General features: G+C 39.1%; 1 protein-coding gene across 5 annotated transcripts in view; it reads left to right on the top strand.

Moving 5' to 3' along the window:
- FREM2 (FRAS1 related extracellular matrix 2) overlaps window positions 1-24,786 on the top strand; it is a 168,155-nt gene that overhangs the window by 114,993 nt on the left and 28,376 nt on the right. For 4 of the 5 annotated variants that reach the window (XM_027064727.2, XM_053214654.1, XM_053214662.1 and 1 more), the window contains exons 7-14: window positions 11,071-11,220; window positions 13,204-13,413; window positions 14,857-15,054; window positions 15,850-16,014; window positions 16,811-16,993; window positions 20,506-20,636; window positions 22,132-22,290; window positions 23,564-23,867. In XM_027064727.2, coding sequence (XP_026920528.2) covers window positions 11,071-11,220; window positions 13,204-13,413; window positions 14,857-15,054; window positions 15,850-16,014; window positions 16,811-16,993; window positions 20,506-20,636; window positions 22,132-22,290; window positions 23,564-23,867 — 1,500 coding nt within the window. The remainder of the gene's footprint in view (window positions 1-11,070; window positions 11,221-13,203; window positions 13,414-14,856; window positions 15,055-15,849; window positions 16,015-16,810; window positions 16,994-20,505; window positions 20,637-22,131; window positions 22,291-23,563; window positions 23,868-24,786) is intronic. The other variant, XM_053214661.1, reaches the window with a different exon arrangement.

Genomic DNA, 24,786 nt, shown 5'->3' on the forward strand with positions numbered 1-24,786 from the left:
ATGATTTCTGCCTTTGGAAAGATCCAATGGGGGAGATGAATTGACTGGATGAGTCATTTGAACATAACATGAAATGTGCAGTATGAGAAAAGTCAGAGGCAGCTTGACAGCTGTCAACCGGACGTAGGTTACACAGAAGAAAGGAAAGATAACTTTGCAGGGCCTGGGGACTCCTAGATAATGGTTTCTTTGAAGGTGAAATAACTGACCAGTTCCCTAGAGAGTGTACTCATCCACAACACTGAAATACTACAGCAAGTTGGTGAAGAGGCCAGAACTACTTAAGAGTAAAAAATATTTTAAGGATTTTAACAAGGAGAGGACAGACTTTTTGTTCTCTGATCAATATTTTTTCTTTAATAATATTGTGCGGTTGTGTTTAAAGGAGGTACATTATGCAGATTAATCCTTGTTCAGTATTCGTATTTTTATTAGAAAATTATTACATGTGTACTAAAAAGAAGGACATCAACTAAATGGTGAGAGTCTGGTCATCTCCCTCACCAAACCCACACCTCTTTCTTGAGGTCACTTAAGTGTGATGTGTGGATTTTTTATATGCACACTTACATGCACGCATTTTATCTTCACTTTGATTAGAAGTAATTATTGCTATACCGAGTGGCACGTAGCACAGATTCTAGAGGCAGATGGTGTGATTTCCTTTCCACTTATTGACTGCTGATCTTAAAAGTCTGGACTTCAGCTTCCTCAGTGGAGATGATAATAGTACTTACCTCAGAGGGGTAGTTAAGAGGATTAAATGAAATATGTATATGCATATATATATATATATATATATATATGCACTTAGAATAGTTCGGACACATTGAAAATAATATATATTTGTTAATACTACATGATCATATTATACATATTATCTCATGATATACTTATTTTACCTAGCAATATATCACAAAAACCTTTTTCTGCCAGCCCATATGCACCTGCTCATTCTTTTTAGTGGCTACGTAGTATTCCACAGTGTGGCTATAACATACTTAACAACCCCTGATTGATGAACATGTAGGTCGTTGGCAGATCTTTTTCTATCACACATATGCTGTAATTAAATATCCTTTTTCACATACGTAATCTATCATTTCGTTGTCTAGTATTTACGATTACATCGGTTTTAGATGTCACAATATACATATGATTAGAAAGTATCTGTATTATGTAACGGAAATAATGATTAGTGTTTGTCAAGAGCCTCTGATAACCCTAGCACTCATAACTTTAGGTTAAATTAAATATATTATCTCTGTGAAAATCTAGAGGATGCTCTCATCTGGCTTCTTCACCACAAATAACCAGGAATTTTCATCTGCTCTAAAGGAAGGATCAGACGTGAATAGGAGCACGCTGATGTATAGTTTTTGAAGAAATGTAGCATCCAAGAGTGTCGAGAAGGATAGCGAATGAAAGTAGGGAGAATAACAGAACAATCGGTTGGCAAAGGCATTGTGAATGACGTGAATACCCTTCACAATTAAAAGCTGGCCTGTTGACTAAGCCAGATAGCCCTACTCATCCACTTCCTACTGCCTGCCACGTTTGACTGATCACAGAGCATGGCCACTTTGTTTTTGAAGCCCTTCTTGAATCTGAATTCTCCATTTCCCCACTTTCAGACCTCACTAACTCTTCCCTCCATTGTAGTTTCTTAACTGTTCCCCAGCCTCTACCATCTCCCTGCTGCCATCAATCCACTGGGGTCCCTTCTTGCAAATCATGTTCTGACTGTGTTGCTTCCGCTTGCAAATGATCAGGGGCTGCCCGTTTTCCATAGTTCTTGGCCTGTCATGCAAGAATGCGGCACAGCCACCACCGGCTCTGACCTCAGCCTTGGCCCTCATCATTTGCCCTCTCGGGAACTCCATATACTTGAGCCACACCTCTGTTTAACCCACCACGCATGCTCAGGTCTTTCTTCCTCCTCATCCTTCTGAGACGTCCTTCCTTTTCGCTGCTGTCAACACCTGCTCAGCCCACACACTCACCTTTGTCTTCTCGGGGGTGCTGTCCTGCTGCCTCCAGCACACCTTCGAGAACCTCTGAACCACAGCTCCTGTCTCCTGGTACAGTTGCTGCACCCCTCACCACCCCCGCAATGCCACCCACCATCCTCCTGACTGAGTTTCTCAGACTGGAATATGCATGCAGTTCACCTAGGACAGTTTAAACTTTTTGAGATTTTGATTTTGTCAATTTAAGGTGAGACCCCCAGAATTTACATTTAAACCGCACCCCCCCCCCCCCGGCTCCACCCAGGGCCTTGCAATACAGATTTGTGACCACCTTTAGGAAACATTGCCACGCATAAAGAGGAGTGTTTAGGACATTGTAAATTGCAACCCCTTGAGTTGAGAAATCAATTAGTGGGTCATGACCAGTTTTCCTTCCCCTTTCTGTTTATGCAATATATCATTTAGAATAGAAACAAAAATAAAAAGTTACCCAAAAAACCACTCTCCTAGAAGGCAGGATGCTCAACAATATTTGTTAAGTAAAGGGCATTCAGGAAGACTTTTTCAAATGCTACTAGATGGTGGAAAACTCAGGTGACCATAACACTTAAATTTTATTTTAAACTTATATAGACCCTGGAAAAGACAAAATCAGAGTTTTGGAGTGAAACTAGATTGTCACTAAAATCTCTGATAACATTATCATTTTAGAAAAAGGCTCACCATGTATTCTCAGCTGAAATCTTGGGAAGATTCAGTCCTTAAATTATCAACATTCTAGACATGTACTGACTTTTCTTTATTCTCTCTGAGAAAATTATAGTTGGCAAGAAAAAGAAATGTCAAAACATGCCTTTAAACTGATACATACTCCTAAGCTTTCCCCTTAAATACACATTTGAACTTTATTTTTCAACAAGAATTTTGAAAATGCTTTTTAAAGACTAGATATGAGGTCATTCTTAAGAATTTATGTTTATATATTGAAAGTATTTCTTGAAAGAAAAGTAAAGAAAGGCCCAGTCAAAATTATTTAAAACTAATTTTTTGAAAATGTTATTTATAGGAGAAAGTTTCTCCTCCTTGTTTTTCTTATTTACAAAATAATGGATGCAACTTGAAAAAAATAAAAGGTGTACTATAAATTAATGTATAAGAAATGTATAGCAGGGGCGCCTGGGTGGCTCAATCCGTTAAGCATCTGACTTCTGCTCAGGTCATGATCTTGTGGTCCGTGGATTTGAGCCCCACATCGGGCTCTATGCTGACAGCTCAGAGACTGGAGCCTGCTTCGGATTCTGTGTCTCCGTCTTTCTCTGCTCCTCATCCATTCACACTCTATCTCTCTCTGTCTCTCAAAAATAAATAAACATTAAAAAAAGAACAAAGAAATGTATAGCAAAGGACATCAGATTTCCTCATAATCCCATCCTTAGGAAATAACCAGTTAGCAGCTTGACATATATTCTTTCTTGTTTTTCTGTGCATTAACAATACACACATACATTTTAATAAGATGAATCGTGTTACGTGTACCATTCTATATCTACCATGTAAGACTTTTTATTACAGAAATGTAAAAAATAATACAGCATAACATGCACTCTGTCTAAAACTAATGGCTACCGTTTTTCATAGTTGCTTCAGATCTTTTAAAGGAATCAAACACTTTTCATAAAATGGAAGACCCCTCTGGTCTTCAACTACCATTGCTTCCCAAAGCAGCAACGATCATGAATTGGGTTTGCATATCTTACAACTTTGTTGTTGTTGTTTTTGTTGTTGTTGTTTTAATTCGCACAGTCTTTTCAAGATCTGCTATTTTGATGCATTTAGATGAGGTTTGGGCTTCTTGGTTTTTGTTTTGTTTTGTTTTGTTTTCGTATGGTTGATATACAATGTTACCTTAGTTTCAGGTATACAACTTAGTCATTCCATTTACATGAGTTTTAATTATCCATTCCTTTACTCAGGGACATTTGGGTTTTCCCCTTGTTTTTTAAGTATGAATAATGTTGCATTAAACATACTTGCGAATGTTTCTATGTATCCATGTGCAGAATTTTTGTAGGATATTTACCAAAAGGTAGAATTGATGGCTCATGCTGGATGTACAATTTCCATTTTACGAGATGTTGCGAAATCTCTCTAAAGTGATTGAATCTATTTGTACTCCCACCAGCAGTATCTGACAATGTCTGTTTTCTCATCCTGTTGAACTGTTTAGGTTTTGCTAACCTTACGAGTATTAAATAATGTCCCATTTTAAGGTTACTTGCATTATGACAACGGAAGTTTCCTCTTCTGAGACTTAAATGTTTATAAAACTTTATATTGTATATGTGTGTGTGTGTATATAAAAAGTCTAATATACACACACATATATGTATATATGTTTATATATAATCCAGTATTTCCATTTGCTATTAAAATTTTTGTTATAGATTTATGGGAGTTTTAATTTATTTTGGATACCGATCTTTTGTTTTAGGGAGCAGGGATACATACATACATTAGGCAAAGATTACATTGTGATTTTTTTTCGATATTTCTACAAATTTTTCTGACTCATCTATCATTTTCTGAGTTGTGCAATTAAAGAACCCTCTATAATTGTAGATTAGTCAATGTTTTCCTGTAATCCTGTCAATTTTTGCTTTATGTATTTCAATACAAATTTGAAATTATTATATAATCTTGGTGAACTGTCTTTTCATATACAGAGTTCCTCTTTTATTAATGATTTTGATTTAAATCATATTTGGACTTTAGTTAATATTGCTATAGAAGAATGTAAGGTATGATTATTATTCATGCCTGTAATTAATAGCAGGATTTACCGACATATTTTGTTGGTTCTTGCTTGTAAGTTTCTTCCTTTGAATTTATTTATTTTCTTGTGTGCTTTTAGCAATGTCTCAGCATGCATCTATAAAGGAGTAAAACCTCTTCATCTTGGTTGCCTAAGAAATACCTATATTTTGCCCTCACTTTTGAATTATGTTTTCGCTCGGTTTCTATGACTCAAATGTTGATTTACAGCCTGTCTCCAGACTTCAGAGACGAGCAGAACCGTTCACTTTGGCCCCACTCACCACTGTGATGTTCTGTTACCTTTTTAGTTCACAGAGATGTTTATCTTGTTTGAGCACAGCTCTCCTTTTCCTTATCAAGTATGCTAACAATAAAGGGGAAAATCTTCAAAGCTACCAAAAAGAAATGGCATATTACCTTTCATTTTTAATCTATCATTACTGCTAGATTAGAGAATATAAGATATAAAATCACAAAGCTGCCTTTAAGCAGATGTAAATGTCTCCACTAGCTTTTTTACCTAAAAGAAAAAAATTTTTAAGAAAGAACATAAAATCACCTTCATAGCCTGGTATTCATTTTACAAATGAACTATCATTTATTTATTCAGTCCACTTCTGAGAGATTTGAGAATTGTTTCCAATTGCACCCTGATACAAATGGAGTACAATAAACATTCTTGCATAGGAATCTCTACACGCTTACATTAGTATTTCTATATGATAAACTCCATATAGTGAATTGCTTGGTAAAAATCTTATCCCTCAAAATCTTATGAAAACCTTTTTTTTTTATTCCAGTATACTTACTATAGGGTATTATATTAGCTTCAGGGGTACACTATAGTGATCCAACACCTCCATACATCATTCGGTGCTTGAAAACCTTTTGTATTATGACTCCTATCTTCCTTAGTTAAGTTAGTTCAGAGCTTAGGCTTTGTCTAGGCATCCACCATTTCCTTCTTGTGGGACTTTGGACAAGTCTCTTAATCTCCTTAATCCTTAGTTTCCTTACCTGTGAAAACAAGACAAGTACGGCACATACCACATAGGGTGATTGTGAGGATGAAGATATTGAATTCAAACCAATTAGTGTGATATTCAACAAATAGTCATTATTTGTTAAAGACACTGAAAAGAGCTAAAACAAGATGCAGATGGCTGGCAACTGTAAGGGTTTTTAAAAACACTGGTGCAATATGGGAAGGGGTCAGTCAGGGAGTAAATGGGAATTCTCCTTACCTTCTCTGTGTGTTCATTGTGACTCAGTTTCCTTTCCCCTTGGACTTCCTCCAGATCTAAAAGGTGGCCCTAACCAAGTCATTTTACTGCAAAGACCACCACTTGCTCCTTCTTCAGAGGCTTTTTAAACCTCCCACTTACCTGGTGCTAGAAATGTCGTCTTCTCACTGACTCACCACAAAGACGTATTGATTCATTTGGTCTGAAAACCAATAATCCAATTTTACTGGTGTTCATTCACTCTATACAAATGTTGGTTGAGCACCTACTGCCAAGCATTGATAACATTAAGTGTTGGAGAAATGCCAGTGAATAAAGGAGGCTTAATTCTTCCCCATGGAGAACTCAGAGACAGACGTCAACTGTGGAGTGGGGGACTTGATGGCGAAGACAGGATGCTTCCCAGCACAAGTAACTTCTAAGCAGAAGCCTGAAAGGAGCAGAGGTTATCCCCATGAGGAGGGAGAAAAGAATGTGCAAAACTATGAGGGTAGTGTAGCAAAGAGTAGTGACTAGTGACAGATTTTCTGTAGCTGGCTTACCATGGTGAAATCTGCTCTGAGGGATGACCGTTTTGGTTAAGAGCCTGGTTAAGTGGCTGTTGGGGAAATTAAAATGGCAGCTGGGCTGGCGGAATCTGGGGAAGTGGCACCTGAGACCAAGTGAAACCATGAGCAGGCGGTGGAGGTAACTCTGCTGACTGTTCAGAAGTTTGCCTTGGGGTGCACGGGGTTGAGTGCAGGTTGAGGCAGCCAGTTGTCAGGGTCCAGAACTCAGAAGAGAGAGACTCGAGTTGGAAACAATTTGGGGAGGTTTCTTTGTATGGTTTTCACCACTCAACCAAAAGACAGCATGAAAGCGTTTGTTTTGCTCAGTTCTGAGCAAACATGTTGGTTAGAACTACAAAGCTCACTTGACATGGGTCCATGTACACGTGAGTAAATAAGGTTTGGCCCCAGATAGCAATTACTACTGGCACCTATTTCTTTCATCTCGTGAGACACAATGTAATTGTAAACATCAATCTAGATACCACAGACTTAAAAAAAAAAAAAAGTTTACTTTTTCCCTGTGGGGAAGAACCTGAGTTATTTTCCCTTTGTCTCTGTTGGCTGACTTGCCAGGCCTCCTCATCAACTACTTTTGTAAGAAACAGACGTGATCCTATCTGTGCTGTTCGTGACAAAAGTATCCCCAACCCTGAAAAGCGTGTTAATTTTTTTTAAGATAAATTTTTTACGAGCATGTTATTGTTTGGTGAGCTAAAATAGACTCTTCTGTGATCTTCAATACCTTCATCTGTGCTCTTTTATTTAAAAACATAACACCACAAAGGATACGGAGAATGGTTTCACTTCCTTTATAAATTTCACACTATTTCACTAGACCAATTTAAAACCTCCCTTGCACTGCTCACACACTATTTGGATAATAACTTACCTTTCACTGGAGAGGGAATAAATATGTATTCTGGAGGGTCACCTGTGGGTGCTGGACTGATGGGGAATAATTATTTTATATTTTGGGGTCTGGGCTGTGGGATATGTGGCTTTATTTGATTATTCTCTCATTCCAGGTAATAATATCAGCCACTCACTGTTTTTTCCATTAAGACTATGACCTTACTCAGCACAGTGTCTATTTAAGATCTGATTACAGAATAAATAGGCTTTTTTACAGTACGTGAAGACATAATGTGGGCCTTTACTAAACTAATAGACAAAGATCTGCAGTTAACCTTTTTTTTTTTAAGTTTATTTATTTATTTTTAAGAGAAACAGAGACAGTGTGAACAGGGGAGGGGCAGAGAGAGAGAGAGAGAGAGAGAGAGAGAGACTTCAAGCAGGCTCCGCACTGTCAGCACTGAGCCCGATGTGGGGCTTGAACTCATGAAACCATGAGATCATGACCTGAGCCGAAGCCAAGAGTTGGATGCTTAATCAACTGAGCCACCCAAGTGCCCCCTTGCAGTTAACTTTTAAGGGAAACCAAGCTCCTAGAAATAAAACATGCAAACAAAACATGCCAAAGATAGGGGAGTTAAAATCTTACTTATAAATGATAGTAATTTTCCAGGACAAGCACTTCTTCTGGATTTTGCATAGGTATCCTTCAGCTGTTGATAATCTTCATTTGTTGATTCTTTGCATCCTTTTTCTTGCTTATTATCTATGCATTAAAATGTTCCAGGAACATCTTGCCATTTATCTTGAGTGATTATAACTCAACTCACTGCTTGAAGGATTTTTTAACTCCTTTATTAGTATATGAGATTCGGTCCAAATGGTAACAGTTATAAACAATATTTAAATTGTAGAAGTTTTTTACAAGGTATTGAGAACTTGAAATAGCAATAACAATTATTCTTTTCAGTTCTCATCCAACTACACTGAAAAGATAGAGAGGTACTAATGTCTAGCCACTCATTTTTATTCATATCCTAAGAAACTAGGCAGTTCACAAGAATTTTTTTTTTATAAAAACTATTGAATGTGTTTTAAGCTTATTGTATTAATCACTTTATACTTTAACTGCAATGATTACAATTGATTTATAGATCCGTTTTCCAATTATCATCAATGAAGCACAGAGAGGGAAAGAAATCACATAAATAAATCTACTGATTTTCACAAAACTAATTTTAAGGAAATAAATACCTTTTCTAATGCCTTCTGTTGGCTACTGTAGTAAAATTGTGAGATTTAAGGTTAAAACCTTTTTCCATTTGCCCTATTTCTTCCTGCTGGAGGGAACACCGTACTGTACGATAAGCAACTGTGATAATATGGTTTGTACCGTTCACATAAATAATATTATTTATTGCATTGTTACATGGACCAGGACCTCCCATCCCTCGCTCTTCATCTCTGCCACACACACCACACACACATGCCTATAAAACATATGTGTGAGACATGTGATTCGTTTTCTAATAGGGTAACTGTTATCATTAATCTTCACTCTGATCGACAAGTTGGATAATTTTCAGAGTGCTCCATAGGACTCATTCAGTTTTTCCTTATATGAACTCTGCATTAAACCGTCACATAACAACATATTGTAGACGAAATGAGTCTGAACACACACATGCAGAACAGCAGTTTGCCTCTGATATGTAGCCCATTTTGTGTTTAACAGTCAGACTCCCTCACATGATTTAATCTGTTCCACTTCTAGTCAATATCCACGAGGGAGAGGGGGATGGAAGATGAGAGATGCTGTTATTTAATAGGAACACCCACCCCCCCACTGCATTTCACAGCTGTCTCCCTTAACTTGGAAACCTAGTTTGTATGATGGTATGGTTTGCCAGCCATGTGAGACAGAGAGATCACATTGGATACGGATGATCAGACCTCCATAAAACATACATACAAACACAGATGTGCCTGGTTTGGCCATTCGGTCAGAATAAGCATTTTCAGACTGTCTTCACCTTTGGCCCCTACTTAGGTGTGAGAAATGTAAGGAATTTATTGGCTTGTATTTGAGGTCTGCCTTGACTGAGGTTAATAAGATAACACCTGCATGTACACACACACTCACTTGTCCTAACACCATCCAAGTTGTGGAAGGATGAGAAGGAGGTAAAGTATGCCCTGGGCAGATGTATCACCCCCTGAACCAAAATATGCAAACAAAATGTCCAAGGCTGGTTTTGTATTATCCAAAAGTTCAGGGGAACTTGCATAAGTATGCCCCTCCCCCCACATGAAGAAACGAAGAAAAACATTATTTTCTGGTTTTAACAAAGGTAATTTATTTGGGTCAGAGAAATAAAGAATTTATGCTTAAGTTAAACACAAAATGGATTTCCTTTGGCTGTAAGCCATGATTGTAGGGTTTTGCTTGATTATTGGGTGTTTAGTAATTCAGTTAGATGCTCGGAAACATGGCGGTCAGCTCTTTAATGGTTTTGTGTTTTAAGGAAAACTGATGAGCCCTATGACCTTCTAGACTCAGTCCTTTTGAGACTTATAAAACCAGACACAAATTACTAAAATGTCTCAAATCTTAATTATTCTGTGTCTACACTCAATTCATTTATCTTTGTCAAAGTTTGATTCTAAAATAAGCTCACAGTGAGTAAGTATATACCCTATAATTTCTGTACCTTCCTATGACCTATAAATATTTCAAAGTAAGTTTTTTTACAAGTGAGAACACAAATGATCTCTCAGTGTTCTTCATTATTCAGCTATCTCTCGCTGTTCCTCAGACTTGTGTCAGCTGTCTCACAAGGTAAACTGTTGGTCACAAGCAGAATCACACAGAGAATGATGATTAGATCAATTCATCACCAAAACCAGAGAAAAATACAGAGTCTTCAGAGCATGCGTCTTACCTTAATGACCTAAGTCACATCATTTTCATACATATTTAAGACTAATACCTTGGTATGAGATTATTTTTCTAGTGGAGCTTCAGTTAGCTTAGGGCACCCCACTCTACCTACAGAGTTATAGGTAACCTATAGTGGTCTTCCTGAAGTCTTCAGGGTGGGTAATCATATATATTTAGTCCAATTATGCCAGTACGTGCTAACTCTGCAGTGGTCATGATAGACCCAGTTACACCAGATTATGACCAAATGTAATGGACCAGAAAATGTCATAATACAACTAGTCTCCGGGCTGAAGGCTTGGGAAAAGATGATACACTGAGCCGTCTAACCAAACTTAAAACAATTCAGCCCATGTGTTTTGTTTCATTTGGGGGTTATTTTACTAGCTAACCTTCCAGGAAATACATTTAGAAGCCATTTATAATCCCACATATGGGGGACAAAGTAATTCGAGCCTCAAGATGAGAACGTTCCATTAGGCACTTAACCATATTTTTTTTTTCTTTTTCAACAAAGGCTTTTCGCCCTGAAAACGATATAAATCAACAGATTAAAGAGATGTTCTCTTACCGAAAGGAGAAAATCTGATCTAAGGGAGTCAGTTCAATAAAGCTTTCTCTTGTCTGGAATTCTGTCGGTAAGGATTGATATGGAAAAAATGCAAATAATCCAAAGGGCACTGCCTCATTCTTAACAGAACCTGTCTTCTATTTCGGCGATGTCGAGTACTCCGTGGACGAGAGCGCCGGCTATGTGGAAGTACGGGTGTGGAGGACGGGCACAGACCTGTCCAAGCCTTCCAGTGTCACCGTGAGGTCTCGGAAAACAGATCCCCCCTCTGCTGATGGTGAGCAGTTTCCTATGGCAGCTCTTTCGATTGCTCTACAGTATTCAACTCACCATGAAGCAAAAGACTTTAAAGCTAAAATACTGCATTCCTCCTAAAGCAGTCTGGATGAATGGAACTTTTTCTGAAATTATTATTATATAGGAGATAAGTCTAGGCTCTCTTTATTACTGTGAGAAAATACATTTAAAAGCCACAAATCAGGGGTGCCTGGGTGGCTCAGTCCGTTAAGCATCCGACTTCAGCTCAGGTCATGACCTCATGGTTCGTGGGTTCGAGCCCCGCGTCAGGCTCTGTGCTGACGGCTCAGAACCTGGATCCTGCTTCAGATTCTGTGTCTCTGTCTCTCTCTGCCTCTCCCTTGCTCACACTCTGTCTCTCTCTCTCTCTCTCTCTCTCTCTCAAAAAATAAATAAACATTTAAAAAAATATTTTAAAGCCACAAATCAGAGGCTTCGTTACAAACACAGAACTCAAAGACTCTAAATTCTAATGCCTTCTTTGCATGAATTGGTTCTCTAATTCATTAGATTCTAATTCATTAGATTTACACTTTGCAAATCTAACATCATTGCATATTACGGCATCAGTGTGCACAAGAATGATCTTGCCAGCCACTCTCACAGAAATCTAATGAAGGGTAAGTATCTTGAAGATGTGCATCTCCGACCTGGTTCCCTCCTCCTTTTAACCAGATGTCCCCATAAATACTTCAGATCCGAAAGTCTTTTCCATGCTTCAGTATATAAGCTACCCTACCTGGTCCATGCTTACTTTTATTCTGGAATGTACATCTCCAAAGAGTTGATCATAAAGTTTAGGGTAAGCATAGGATTAGGAATGTCCTTTGTTTCTTCTTCTAAGTTGCCAACAATACACACTCTGTCTTTCTCGTGTGCACACACACACGTACATCACGCACGCATCACACACTCATCCCACAAAGCAAGCAGGGACCATATCATTTTAAAAGTCACACTGAAGTTTTAACCTTTTTAATGTAGTGGAAACAGCATAATACTTTGCATGTAGTCAGTGTCCAGTAAGTATTTGATTCCCTGAATTCATCATTTTTTAAGAAAAAATTCAAATCGGAGAAAGATGAAAATTAAAGATGAAGCAGAGGAAAAGAAAAATACTGGAAGAACCACAAGGACATTTGGATGGAGATTTCAAAAAAATGAATTAAGGGCATATACACTCACAGTTGCATATTCAGAGGTAGAGAGAATATAAAATGAGGGTTAGGAGAACAGAAGGTATGAAAACAAAGAAGCAATAATGTGGAAACCTTGTCACCCACTCTCAGCCTTTATGAATTCCCTAAAGATTGACGGACAGTTTTGTTTGTAACTATTTTAGACATAAATTGAGGTGTTGACACTAGGTTTGCACCCCATGGTCTGAAAAATAATAAGCCAAAGACCAGATATGTCTTTGAGAATAAAAGCTGGCTGCTCTCTTTTCCTGGGGTGAGTATGGGTAGAGTGAGAGGGACAAAAGCTTATATCTGAAATGTTGCTTTAACCAACAGACAAACACACACCTAAGTAGGATATTTTCTTGTAGCTTTGGAAAATAAATATAGATATTTAGCTGATGTTAACAAACTTTAAATGTATGTATTTCATAGGTAATTTTACGATAATCATATATATGATTGATGTGCTGATTAACTCAGACCTGAATTTTATTAGCTCTATTCGAGAATTCTAAAATAAAAACAGAAGAATTATGTAACCAAAGCTAAAATAGCTCATTAGACATAAAGAAAATAAAGTTCAGAACCTGGTCTTTGTTCTACTATCTCAAAAACCTATATGATACTAACCTTTTGCATTTCATTAAATGTACATTTTGCAATGTAATACTGGTCTATATATTTTTTTAAAGAATCACAAATAGGTCTACATAATTTGCATCTCATAATCTTGTTGAATTTAGTCAGTCTCTGACTGAATCATTCTTTTGTTACTCGTATAGCTGGAACCGACTATGTGGGAATCAGCCGTAATTTAGATTTTGCACCTGGAGTCAACATGCAGACTGTTCGTGTTACCATCCTGGACGATCTCGGGCAACCAGTGCTGGAAGGAATTGAGAAATTTGAACTGGTGCTTCGTATGCCGATGAACGCTGCCCTTGGCGAGCCCAGCAAAGCCACAGTGTCCATAAATGATTCTGTCTCAGATTGTGAGTGTTTATTAATTGACAATCATGAGTAAAATGATAGGCTAGAGTTTATATACATGTTAAGTAAAATGATGAACTGGGGTTCGCATACCTGTAGAAGTCTGCTAGGGCGGCCATAAGAAAGTAGTATAGACTCCACAATTTCTTGTCTCACATTTCTGGAGGCTGGAAATCCAAAATCAAGATGTCGGCAAGGTTGGTTTGTTCCGAGGGCTGTGTGGGAAGGATCTGTTCCATGCCTCTTCTTTGGCTTATAGATACCCATCTTGTCCTTATGTGCCTTTACATTATCTTCTATGTATGTCACTGTGTCTAAATTTCCCCTGCTTATAAAGACACCAATTCTAGTCAATTAGAATCCATTCTCACGACCTAATTTTTACTTGATTACCTCTGTAAAGACCATATCCTCAAAGAAAGTCACATTTTCAGATTGTGTGGGTTATAGGACTTCAACCTACGAATTTGGAGGGGATGCAATTCGACCCATAACAATACCCTATCTGACCATGTCTTCCTTTCTCCTTCTGACCATTTTGTTAAAATTAGGTAGTCTCAGAAGAAAACTTTTAGCCTTCTTTCCAAATTTAAAAAAACGAAGTGAGATTGTCATCAGTATCTCGATGGAACCACATGGGGTTGCACAGACCCTTGAATGTAGTGGTCTTTTCCCACTTCTCAACACAAGACTTCTATCATCTCTAGACACTTGAAACTTCCCCAATAAGGTGCCAAAACTATAGTTCTAAGTCATGCAGCTGCTGGACACATGGTAAGGCTCTCTGACACATCCTCATGAGGGAGTTTTGAATAAGTTTCAACCATGGTGATCGTGGTGTTGCTTGGAAGAATGTAGCCTATTGTTAATGAGGACTATGTTTAATTCACCCATCATAGGTATCACTTAAAATATATACATAATATTCAGGATCAAAAACAGTATACATATATATATATATATATATATATATATATACACACACACACACACATATATGATACTATATTCATTATCAACTTTTCTCACATAGTCTGGGTAAACTCCGCTTGTAATTATATACACAATATTGAGTGTTATTCACAGATAATTCAGAAATTACCCAGAAATTTCAGTAATTCTGAAAAGCTCATGATTAAGCAACATATATAAATACAGATATCTCAAAGTCTCTGGTTTTGTCTATTTTTTTACCATTTCACTGCATCTCCCTACTCCATGGAATGGGCAGAGCAGAATTTCACAGATAAGAGAAATCAAAACACTTCATTTATTTAAAGTGATTTGCTTAACGCCAAAACATTGTCAAGTGACTGCATGGAAACTGGAATTCAGTTCTCACTTCCGTTCCATTATTCTTGCCACTAAGCCAGGTTCTCTGAAATGCCGTTTTCCTCAAGGAGATCTCTGTCCACTTTGATCCTGATGCCCATTTGTTTTTGCAGTGCCTAAGATGCAATTCAAAGAACGGGTGTATATTGGCAATGAAAATGATGGGCAGATAGTCGCAATGATCCACAGGAATGGAGACATTCACTACAGGTCTTCAGTGAGATGCTACACACGCCAGGGGTCCGCACAGGTGATGGCGGACTTTGAGGAACGTCCAAACACTGATGGCTCCATCGTCACGTTCCTCCCTGGTAAGGTTGGGCCTGACATTTTTCTGTGGAATTTGAGGAAGCCGAGTTTTTGATGAGAAATACGTACCAGGAAAATACATGTCCCTGACTTCCACAAGCTTATGGCGTGGTTTTACGTGCACCGTGTGAATAGGGCAGAGTAGGCTGTCACAGATTGAACGAATGTCTTTTTCATGTCGTATTAATTTATTAATTAGTTTCCAGTGATGTGCTGTATTGTTTACCCAGGGGCATATCAGCTGTATAGATATGCTGTATAGATATCTCCCACTGCTGGGAGATAGGGTTCAAACGATAGAAAGGAGAGGAAACAGATGTCACACGTTCAATGTGAATTCAGAGCCTCAAAATGTTTGGTCACTTTGATCCCATAATTGTACTAGAAACTAGTACTGTGGTCACATTAACTCTGACCGTCCGGTACAAGGCTGCTAAATTTGCTTCCTGATCGCGATGCAAGAAATTCATACATAAAATTGGTATTTGCTCATTATCCTTGTTTTCTAAGATGAGCAACAGAACTTAAAAACAGACATTAAAGAAATTTCCCATACAAGTAGGAGCTCTCGTTGCATATGTTCAAACATTTAATCATTCATTCAGCAAATATTTATTGGAGGCTTGTGACATGCCGGATACTGTTCTTCGCCCTGTCAGTACAGCGGGGAAAAAAGCAACATCCTTGCCCTTGCGGTGCTTGTATTCTAGTAGCCCATGTGTCTGTCCTTTAGGGCCTGGGATGGGATTGGGATGGGATGGGATGTAACTGACGTGCTGTCGTTATCACTGTGCCAGGTGAGACTGAAAAGCCTTGTGTCCTTGAGCTGATGGACGACAAACTCTATGAGGAGGTAGAGGAGCTCCGCCTGGTTCTTGGCACCCCACACAGCAACTCCCCCTTCGGGGCTGCAGTCGGGGAACAAAATGAAACTCTGATAAGGATCCAAGATGATGCTGATAGTAAGACGTTATTTCTTGTGTTCAGCTGTAATTTGGAAATTGAAATCCCTCTATGTTGATATTTTTGGTGGCTCGGTAAATAACCCCCTCTTGCTTTTTGTTAATGTTTATTTACTTATTTTGAGGGAGAGGAAGAAAGTGAGCATGAGCGGGATAGGGGGAGAGAGAGAGGGAGAGAGGGAATCCCAAGCAAGCAGGGTCTACTCTGTCAGCACAGAGCCTGATGCGGGGCTTGATCCCAGGAACCATGAGATCATGACTTGAGCTGAAATCAAGAGTCAGATGGTTAACCGACTGAGCCACTCAGGTACCACCCGCCTCTTTCTGACTAAGGTTTTAAAGCAATTGAGAAATAGGGAAAAAGAGTAAGACAAATGGGGAGCCAAATCAACCATTAAAATTGAAAGTTGATGTTGGAGAATATGGTTTATATATAATGCCGAATTTTGAATGTTCATACCTCCCACCTGGTAGAAATAGCCCTGGACCAGCAGTTTCTCCCTCAGCGAGAAAATTTATTATCAGTTTTCTCAGAGACCCACTCCTGTAAGACTTATGGCACATAGAGGCCACCCAGAGTACATGCTCTCTGGGGCTGGTTAATTCCCAAGGAAGGAGCTGGACTTCACACACTCAGTTTCTCTTAACCCACTCACCAATAATTACTGGTGAGGGGACGGAGAGATGCCAGGAGTGTAATACTAATTAAGTTCTTCCCATGTAGAAAGAAACATTAGAAATGAAGAAAAAGTACTCCCCTTACATTTTAATTTATCCACATTTCTCCCAATTTTAGAGGCCATCATTAAATTTGGAGAAACCAAATTTAGTGTCAGTGAACCCAAAGAACCAGGACAGTCGGTGGTTATAAAAATTCCAGTGATTCGCCAAGGAGATACTTCAAAGGTTTCCATCGTGAGAGTCCACACCAAGGATGGATCAGCCACCTCTGGAGAAGACTATCACCCTGTGTCAGAAGGTACGGGCGTTCCCAGGGCCTGCCTCCAGGTGGGTGGTGCTCACACTATTTATTGGCACTGGTGCCCTTGAGAAAACGAAGAGAAATACCGAACTGAAACAAAAATAGACATACCCCTTTACATTAATCTCTTCCAGAAAAACAAAGACAGTGGAATTTAGTTCCAGAATTTTCCTTTTTGACCTACAGGGTTTATGTGTGAGGACTTAGGGAAGTTGTGAATAGACCAAATGATTTTATGTTCTAAGTCTACTTTTACTTTTAATAGGTGTTACCTTTATTATGATAATCAGATGCTAAATAAGTTCGATTCTAGAATACTCTAGTACGACGAAAATATGCATGGTAGCTGAGATAGTTTGTTAGTTTATAGAACACCAACAATCTGAAACTTCAAGCTACAAAATTTTGTGTTAATGAAGGGCAGAAAAAGGCCGGTGAAATACCAACCAAAGAGACCATGAATTTTCCAGGCCTTAGGATTTCGTAATGGATGCTTTTCATCCAGCCCTCTCTTCCTTCAAATTTTTGGACCATTTCACCATTTATTTTTATGAGTAATTAAAACAAATCAGTTCTTCTCTCTCTTTTTATAAGCTATTTGCTGACAGAATAGCTATAAGTTGATTTCTTTGTCAAAGGTAAGTTTGTGAATCATGTGGAGTTCTACTTATCCACATTGTTTCTAGTATCCTACCTGTTGCTACCAACAATCTTTAGTTCTTTTTTTTAATGTTTTTATTTATTCTTGATGTGGGGGGAAAGGGGCAGAGAAAGAGACAGAGGATCCAAGGGAGCACTGCTGTGACAGCGGAGAGCCAGATTCGAGGATCCAACCCATGAGCCATGAGATCATGACCTGAGCCGAAGTCGGACACTTAACCGACTGAGCCACCCGGGCGTCCCCAATCTTTAGTTCTTGATCATACGGCATCAGGCATTCACCTTGATCTCCTAACTTGTGAAAAAAAAGAAGGTTGGAAAATGATGGACAATGATTTCTGAGTCAGTAATAAAGTTGATGAAGACAATAGGAGAAAAAAAAAACATCCTCTACCAAAAAGCTTGTTTTCCTTGCATATATGGTAAATGTTTGACTACTGTAAGGCTTCAAAGTTATCCTCAGAATTTTCTCTTTGCAAAGAATGATATATTTATATTTTAAATATATATTATATTATATTATATTATATTATATTATATTATATTAGAAATAAATCACATACAACCCAAAAGGAGAAGAAAAAAACTGGTTAGCTACAAAATTATAAAAATCTAAAATAAGTCTTTTTTCTGTAAATAAGCAGATTTTACATAAAGGAAACACCTTCTAAAGATGGAGAATGTGACCTTTAACAGAAAATGTTTTTCAAGGAAACAAAACAAATTTTTTTGCTGAAGCAGAAATAAAACTATACCTCTGTAGTAAACTGACCTATGAAGTCAGAAAAAGGTTAAATATCAGTGAATCAGCTTATGCCTCTTTTATCCCATTGTAAACATGCTGTTTCTAAAGCTTCCGATTAAAATGTCATCTCTTCTAACCCATATTCTAATTTCTCCCCCTGTGGTCAAAATTGAGGCCAGTCCCTAATGAACAAACAGAAATAAAAATATAGAAGCAAAATTGAAACTTTTTTTGTGCTAAAAATGTCAAAAGTGACAGATAAAGACTAAAGTAATTGAGTCATCAAGGAAACTTACCTATCATCTAGCAAGTGTACGGTGAGAAAACAATCATTTAAATATTTAAAAGAAATACTTAAGTTTTTAACTTCTTAGAAATTGGGTTTCTGTAGCTCTGGATGTTATAAAACTTGACTGCTTATATAAGGGCTAAAACAAGTGATGAAAAGAGTGAAGCAAGTGACGTAGGAGGGAAAATGACACGTTGGAGGCGTTACTGAACCATAAAGTCCATTCCCTGCTGGGAAAAGCCGGCACCATCATAGCCAGCTGACTTTTGCCAAGCAGGAAAGTGCAAAAGAACTTAAAAAAAAAAAATCTGTATTTTTCTATGCAATCCCCAGATATTTTTGGTTTCAAAAACTAATTTTATAATGAAATGTCACAGGAGTCAGACCAAACAAATTGATGGGCCAGAGATGATCAGCTCTTTTCATCCTCTGGAACAAGAACCCTAAATTCTCTCAGGGTCTGAGAAACCCAAGACTAATAGACTCAAAGAACACGCTAAGGCTAATGTGGAAGATGGCTATATATAGAAACAGAACTCAGGGTGCCTGGGTGGCGCAGTCGGTTAAGCGTCCGACTTCAGCCAGGTCACGATCTCGCGGTCCGTGAGTTCGAGCCCCGCGTCAGGCTCTGGGCTGATGGCTCAGAGCCTGGAGCCTGTTTCCAATTCTGTGTCTCCCTCTCTCTCTGCCCCTTCCCTGTTCATGCTCTGTCTCTCTCTGTCCCAAAAATAAATAAACGTTGAAAAAAAAATAGAAACAGAACTCATTTTAGAGGGATCTGGCTTACTAACTCAATTTTAAAGAAAAAAAATCTTTTTCATAATTTATAAAAAAATAGAAGTAGCAGAAGAAACACACATTGGAGACACATTTTCCTCTGCCACACTTTAAAGGATTTGTAATTTAGAGTTCTAATGGTTGAACTTCAGTTACGTCGGAAACAGCATCTGCTATCTTCTCTAATTGGAATGATATGCATTAAACTTTTTATTTCTCTTCTGAGCCAGTTTCTCAAAAGGTACAGGAAAACCAACAAAGTCGTTTATCCAAGTCTCATGATATGGGTAGCTACTGACTCTTGAGTTCAGTAAAATCAATTAATTTTTAACGTTTTAAGAATTTTGAAATGAATAATTTTTTAAAAGGATTCTCATAACTGGGTTTCATTTTCATGACAATTAAACAAATTTGTTTTTAGTGAGGGCAGGATTGAGGGGAAGAATACCATTCGCATCTCTCAAAAAGAATTTTCTAAGTTTCCAAGATTAACGCCAACAACAGAAAAAAGTCTTCTTAAAATATAATTTGATACAATATTAAAAAACTCAACAATTTTATATCCACCTTATATAATCCATACATACTTAATGCAAGTGCTGTTCACAGTTCATAATATTTGTCAAATTAGTCACTTAACTTGGATCCTATTGGCTCAGAAATTCTGGAACCAAGAAGTCCGTTTTTCTGGTTACGCCTCAGTATTAGAACTGGTGATCTTCTGTTCCATTACTCTGTATTTTTTCAGACTGTGGGCCAACAAACAAATATAGTAGCTTCTGATTAGAATTTTATTTGGATGAAATTGAATAGAATGGAAAACATTGAAGTGCAAGACCTGAAGTAAAAATAAATGATGTTTTCAAACTTGTGATTCCATTTTATTCATACACACACACACACACACACACACACACAGAGACACTGGGCCACAGTGTGAAGTGTTTTTCCTCATTGTGAGTCACTGTCAAAAAAGCTTGACAAAAATTTCACATATTCGTGTGTAAAGGACTTCAATCTGTGATTCTGCATTTGTAGAAATTGAGTTTAAGGAGGGAGAAACGCAGCATCTTGTTAACATTGAAGTAATCTTCGATGGGATCAGAGAAATGAGAGAGGCCTTCACTGTTCACCTAAAACCCGATGAGAACATGATTGCAGAGACTCAGGTAAGAGAATGTGGATACAAATTCAGGGCTTGCACTTTAATCGGGGAAAATGCATATAAGCCTCACATGGTATACAGTAGACTAATGGAATTTTGTGCAAGCCTCGTGTAAGGAGATGTGCATAATCCCCTTTTCACCTCAGAAATAAATGTTGCTCCTATTACTCTTCTTTTGAAAAGTCATGTGTAGAGAAACTCAGAGACTACAGTCACTGAGCCCCACGTCTGCCCATTTAGCCTTTCCATTTCAGTCGGCAGCCATTGAATTTGAGATTCATTTCCAGAAAGAGAGCATCATCTCCGCATAAAGAGAAGACTGTAAATTCAGTGCTGCAGCTCATTAAAATGTACATTTTAATCCACGTCACAGTTTGCTGTCCCTCAAAATTCCCACCGCTCATCCTAGCTTTATCAAATGGATGTCCGGAGCCTCAGCGACCAAAATGTTATGGTCCTAATACTGGTTTTCTGTGCTCATTTCACTTAAATTGTGTCACCGACCAATTTTCTTCAAAATACACATAATTTCCACAGAATGTTGACATTTGAACCTTAATCTCTACAACTGAATAATTTTAGGCACAGACCAATGTTTCTAATATCTATGCTTAAACTTACTGTTTGGGCAGATTTCTTCCCTTCAGTATTTGTTATCATTTTATAAGCTTTCCTACTTGATGGTATTTCTGCTACAGTGCCTGGCTTTTTTTTAAGTCATATTGAAAATTCAAGAAGTATGAGCCGAATACCTTTCCCACGTATATATTTTTTATAACCCTTGATCACATTAAAAATGATTATTGTTATTTTTATGGAGCATTGCATTAAACTCTTTGGAGTGAAAGGAACAGAGATTCATTCAGGTCACTTCAAGGGACAACAGCTTCTTTTACAAATCCACAGGTGAATATAGATTTGGAAACTGTGATATATAAGATATCGGAAGGTTCTTCAGGAGCTAAGGCAAATTTATCGGCAGGGTGTCCTGGCATCACGCTCTGCCTGGGCTTCAGGCTGTGCTTCTTGTCTCTGCTCATTTAAAGCCTCGCTTTTCACTGGCATCCGCGTCAGCATGGCCATGCTATCACATGACCTCTAGGATCTGCCTTATTTCAGCCTGTCGCTCAGCTTTTTTCCCACTAGCAACTAATTGGCCCTTTCATGGGTCTTCCATGTCTCAACCCAAGACAGATTCAGCCGCGATCATCACGATTTGGAGAGGAAAAATAGAACCCAAATACCTCGTGAACCACCGGCCAACCCCGGCTGCCCTGGGCTCATGCACCCTCCCCTGGTGCCAGAAGATATGGCCAAGGTGCCAGAATCACCCAGAACAAACCACATAGGGCCTGTCACTCTGCAGGGACCCTGCGTGTGATAGTTCTCATCATTGTGAAGCCAGGGACGTGCCAAGCATCATGGGTATCATACCGTACAATAGAAGCTCCTAGAGCCAAATATTTTAATAATCAAAGGTAATTATCTTTTCCCTGTAGGTCACCAAAGCCATTGTGTATATAGAAGAAATGAACAGCATGGCAGACATCACTTTTCCTTCTGTCCCTCAAATTGTGTCGTTACTGATGTACGATGACACTTCCAGAGCTAAAGATAGTGCTGGACCTGTGTCTGGCTATCCCGTCGTCTGTATCACAGTGAGTAGGCAATTGACAAAATTGAGAAAAATTGCAAAATGACTATTTAAAATAATTATAGATGTTAGCCAGTGTAGGATAGGCTTTGCCATGAAGAAATGCCAAGTGGAAAATACCACAAGGCATAAGCTTTGAACCTTGGGGACAGGAAAACATAACGTTAGTCAAATAAAGCTCCTATTTTTCTTCCTTATCCAACAAAGGTTTATTAATTCATGTGTACACAGTGTGTTATCTCCTGTTATCTCAGGGTCTGCCATTGATAGAAAAATAAATAAGGGTTGAACTGTGCACTCAAGAAACTTAAAAATTGGATTTTTAAGGAAGAGAAAAATGGATAGGAATCGTCGCTCTACCAGAGGGTAAGATGTGATCATGACCATGAAAGCCAGCTAAAGCCATGTGTGAGAAGAGGCTTGGGGCACTTGTGTGGAATTTCAGCGGTTTAAGATAAGAGTCCGACAGGGGAAGGCCATTCCAGGAGGAAGTGATTGCAACACGAGCTACATCTACAGGAATAGCGCTAAAAAATGGCATATTATGATTACTTTTTACTTGCCTCTCCTTGACTTTAAGTTATAAGTTCCTTGTGAGCAAAACTGGAATGCACTTATTTTTATATGTTATTTTTATATGACCACAGCCCAGGTGTAATGATCTACGTATAATAGGCACACAATAAATGTTTATCGAATTAACTAGGCAGGTAAGAATTTGGTCCCAAGTTATAGAGTTCTTTCCATGTTATACGAAGGACCGTGGACCTCATCGGTTGGGTAGCAGGGGGTTCTCGCGCAGAGGAACGGCAGGAGAAGAGGGCTGTGTTGGAGTGTCCCCACACAGCAGTGTGTCACTTGCCCGGAAAGACCCCCAGCCTGCTGCGAGGTGGTGCTGGGAATGGGAAGGAAGGTAGCGGCTTAAACATTGCAAAAGAAGAATCAACCAAGTTCACTGACCCACCGGAAGTGGGGGACAAGATGAGAGAGAGGAGGGAGGGAGGAAGGGAGAACAAGAATGATTCGGGCCATGAGGTGATGCAAAGCATAGCAAGTTTACGGGCATCAAGTTAGAGTAGAAACGCCCAGTAAGCTATTTGAAATGGAAGCTCAGAGTCCACATGCCTGTTAGGGCTAGAATAGAAGTGTGCCGGCTGCATGAATAGCAGGTAGAAATGGCAAAAAGCAGCAGGGAAAACACTAGGATAGAGAGCTTGAGAGGCAGAACTTCCACACTGTTCTGTGCCGTGGCCCTAACAGCCACTTGTCTCCCACAGGCTTGCAACCCTAAATACTCAGACTATGACAAAACAGGCTCCATTTGTGCAAGTGAGAACATCAACGACACCTTGACCCGGTACCGATGGCTGACTAGCGCTCCCGCTGGCCCTGATGGCGTGACCAGCCCCATGAGAGAAGTGGACTTTGACACCTTCTTTACGTCATCCAAGATGATCACCTTAGACTCCGTATACTTTCAGCCTGGCTCTCGGGTGCAGTGTGCGGCTCGCGCTGTGAATGCCGATGGCAATGAGGGCCTGGAGCTGATGAGCCCTGTCGTAACCATCAGCAGAGAAGAAGGTACTGCACTGCCGTTGTCACATGACAGCTAGTGAAATACACAAATGTCTGATTCCTGGCTATTAGTTCTCCCAAATGCCCCCATGCATTCCTTAATATTCTTTAAGTGCTTAATTATTTTTTTTAAGTTTATGTATCTGTTTTGAGAGAGAGAGTGAGAGCGGACGAGGGGCAGAAAGAGAGGGAGAAAGAAAATCCCAAGCAGCCTCCGTGTTCTCAGTGCCAAGCCTGACGCAGGGCTGGAACTCACGAACCGCGAGATCGCGCGTGACCTGAGCCGAAATTGAGAGTAGGACGCTTAACCAATTGAGCCACCGGGTGCCTAAATATTCTTCAAGTACTTAAAAAATGACATCATTTTTATAAAAATATTCATTAGAAAATAAGTATTTATTTGTTCCACGTGTTTTGATCACCTGTTATATGCCAGACTTTAGGCTGCCATACGCATACTTTCTGCTGGTGATGAGAACAAGAGATCAGGATGCTTATTCTCGAGGAATTCACCCAAGCCGGGGACAAAGATTAACTTTAGTCTGGACAAGGCACAGTAAAAGTGATTCGTTCTACCCTGGGTGGGTCAGGAAAGGTTTCCTCAAAGAAAAACTGCTTACGCTGAATCTTGGAAACAGCAGAGAAAGAAAAGCATGAGCAATTACTGATAGAAGGCTGAAAAATCCTGGGATAATCCGGAAACTACAGAGACATGGGGAAGCATGTGAGAGGGAGATTAGGGAGAATCTGGATACGGTGGCTCCTATACGATGACCTGGTTGCTGCACAAGTAGGAGTTTGCTGGGGACCGGGCCCGAGGAGGGATGGTGCAGGTGGAGAGAGATGTACAGGTGTGCACACTCTGTGATTATGGGGGTGGGGGGGGGGAGGGGGTCCAGGGCCGAAGCCCAGACATTGGAGGTGA

Source organism: Acinonyx jubatus, chromosome A1, assembly GCF_027475565.1.
Source record: "Acinonyx jubatus isolate Ajub_Pintada_27869175 chromosome A1, VMU_Ajub_asm_v1.0, whole genome shotgun sequence".
In the NCBI taxonomy this organism is placed as follows: Eukaryota; Metazoa; Chordata; class Mammalia; order Carnivora; family Felidae; genus Acinonyx; species Acinonyx jubatus.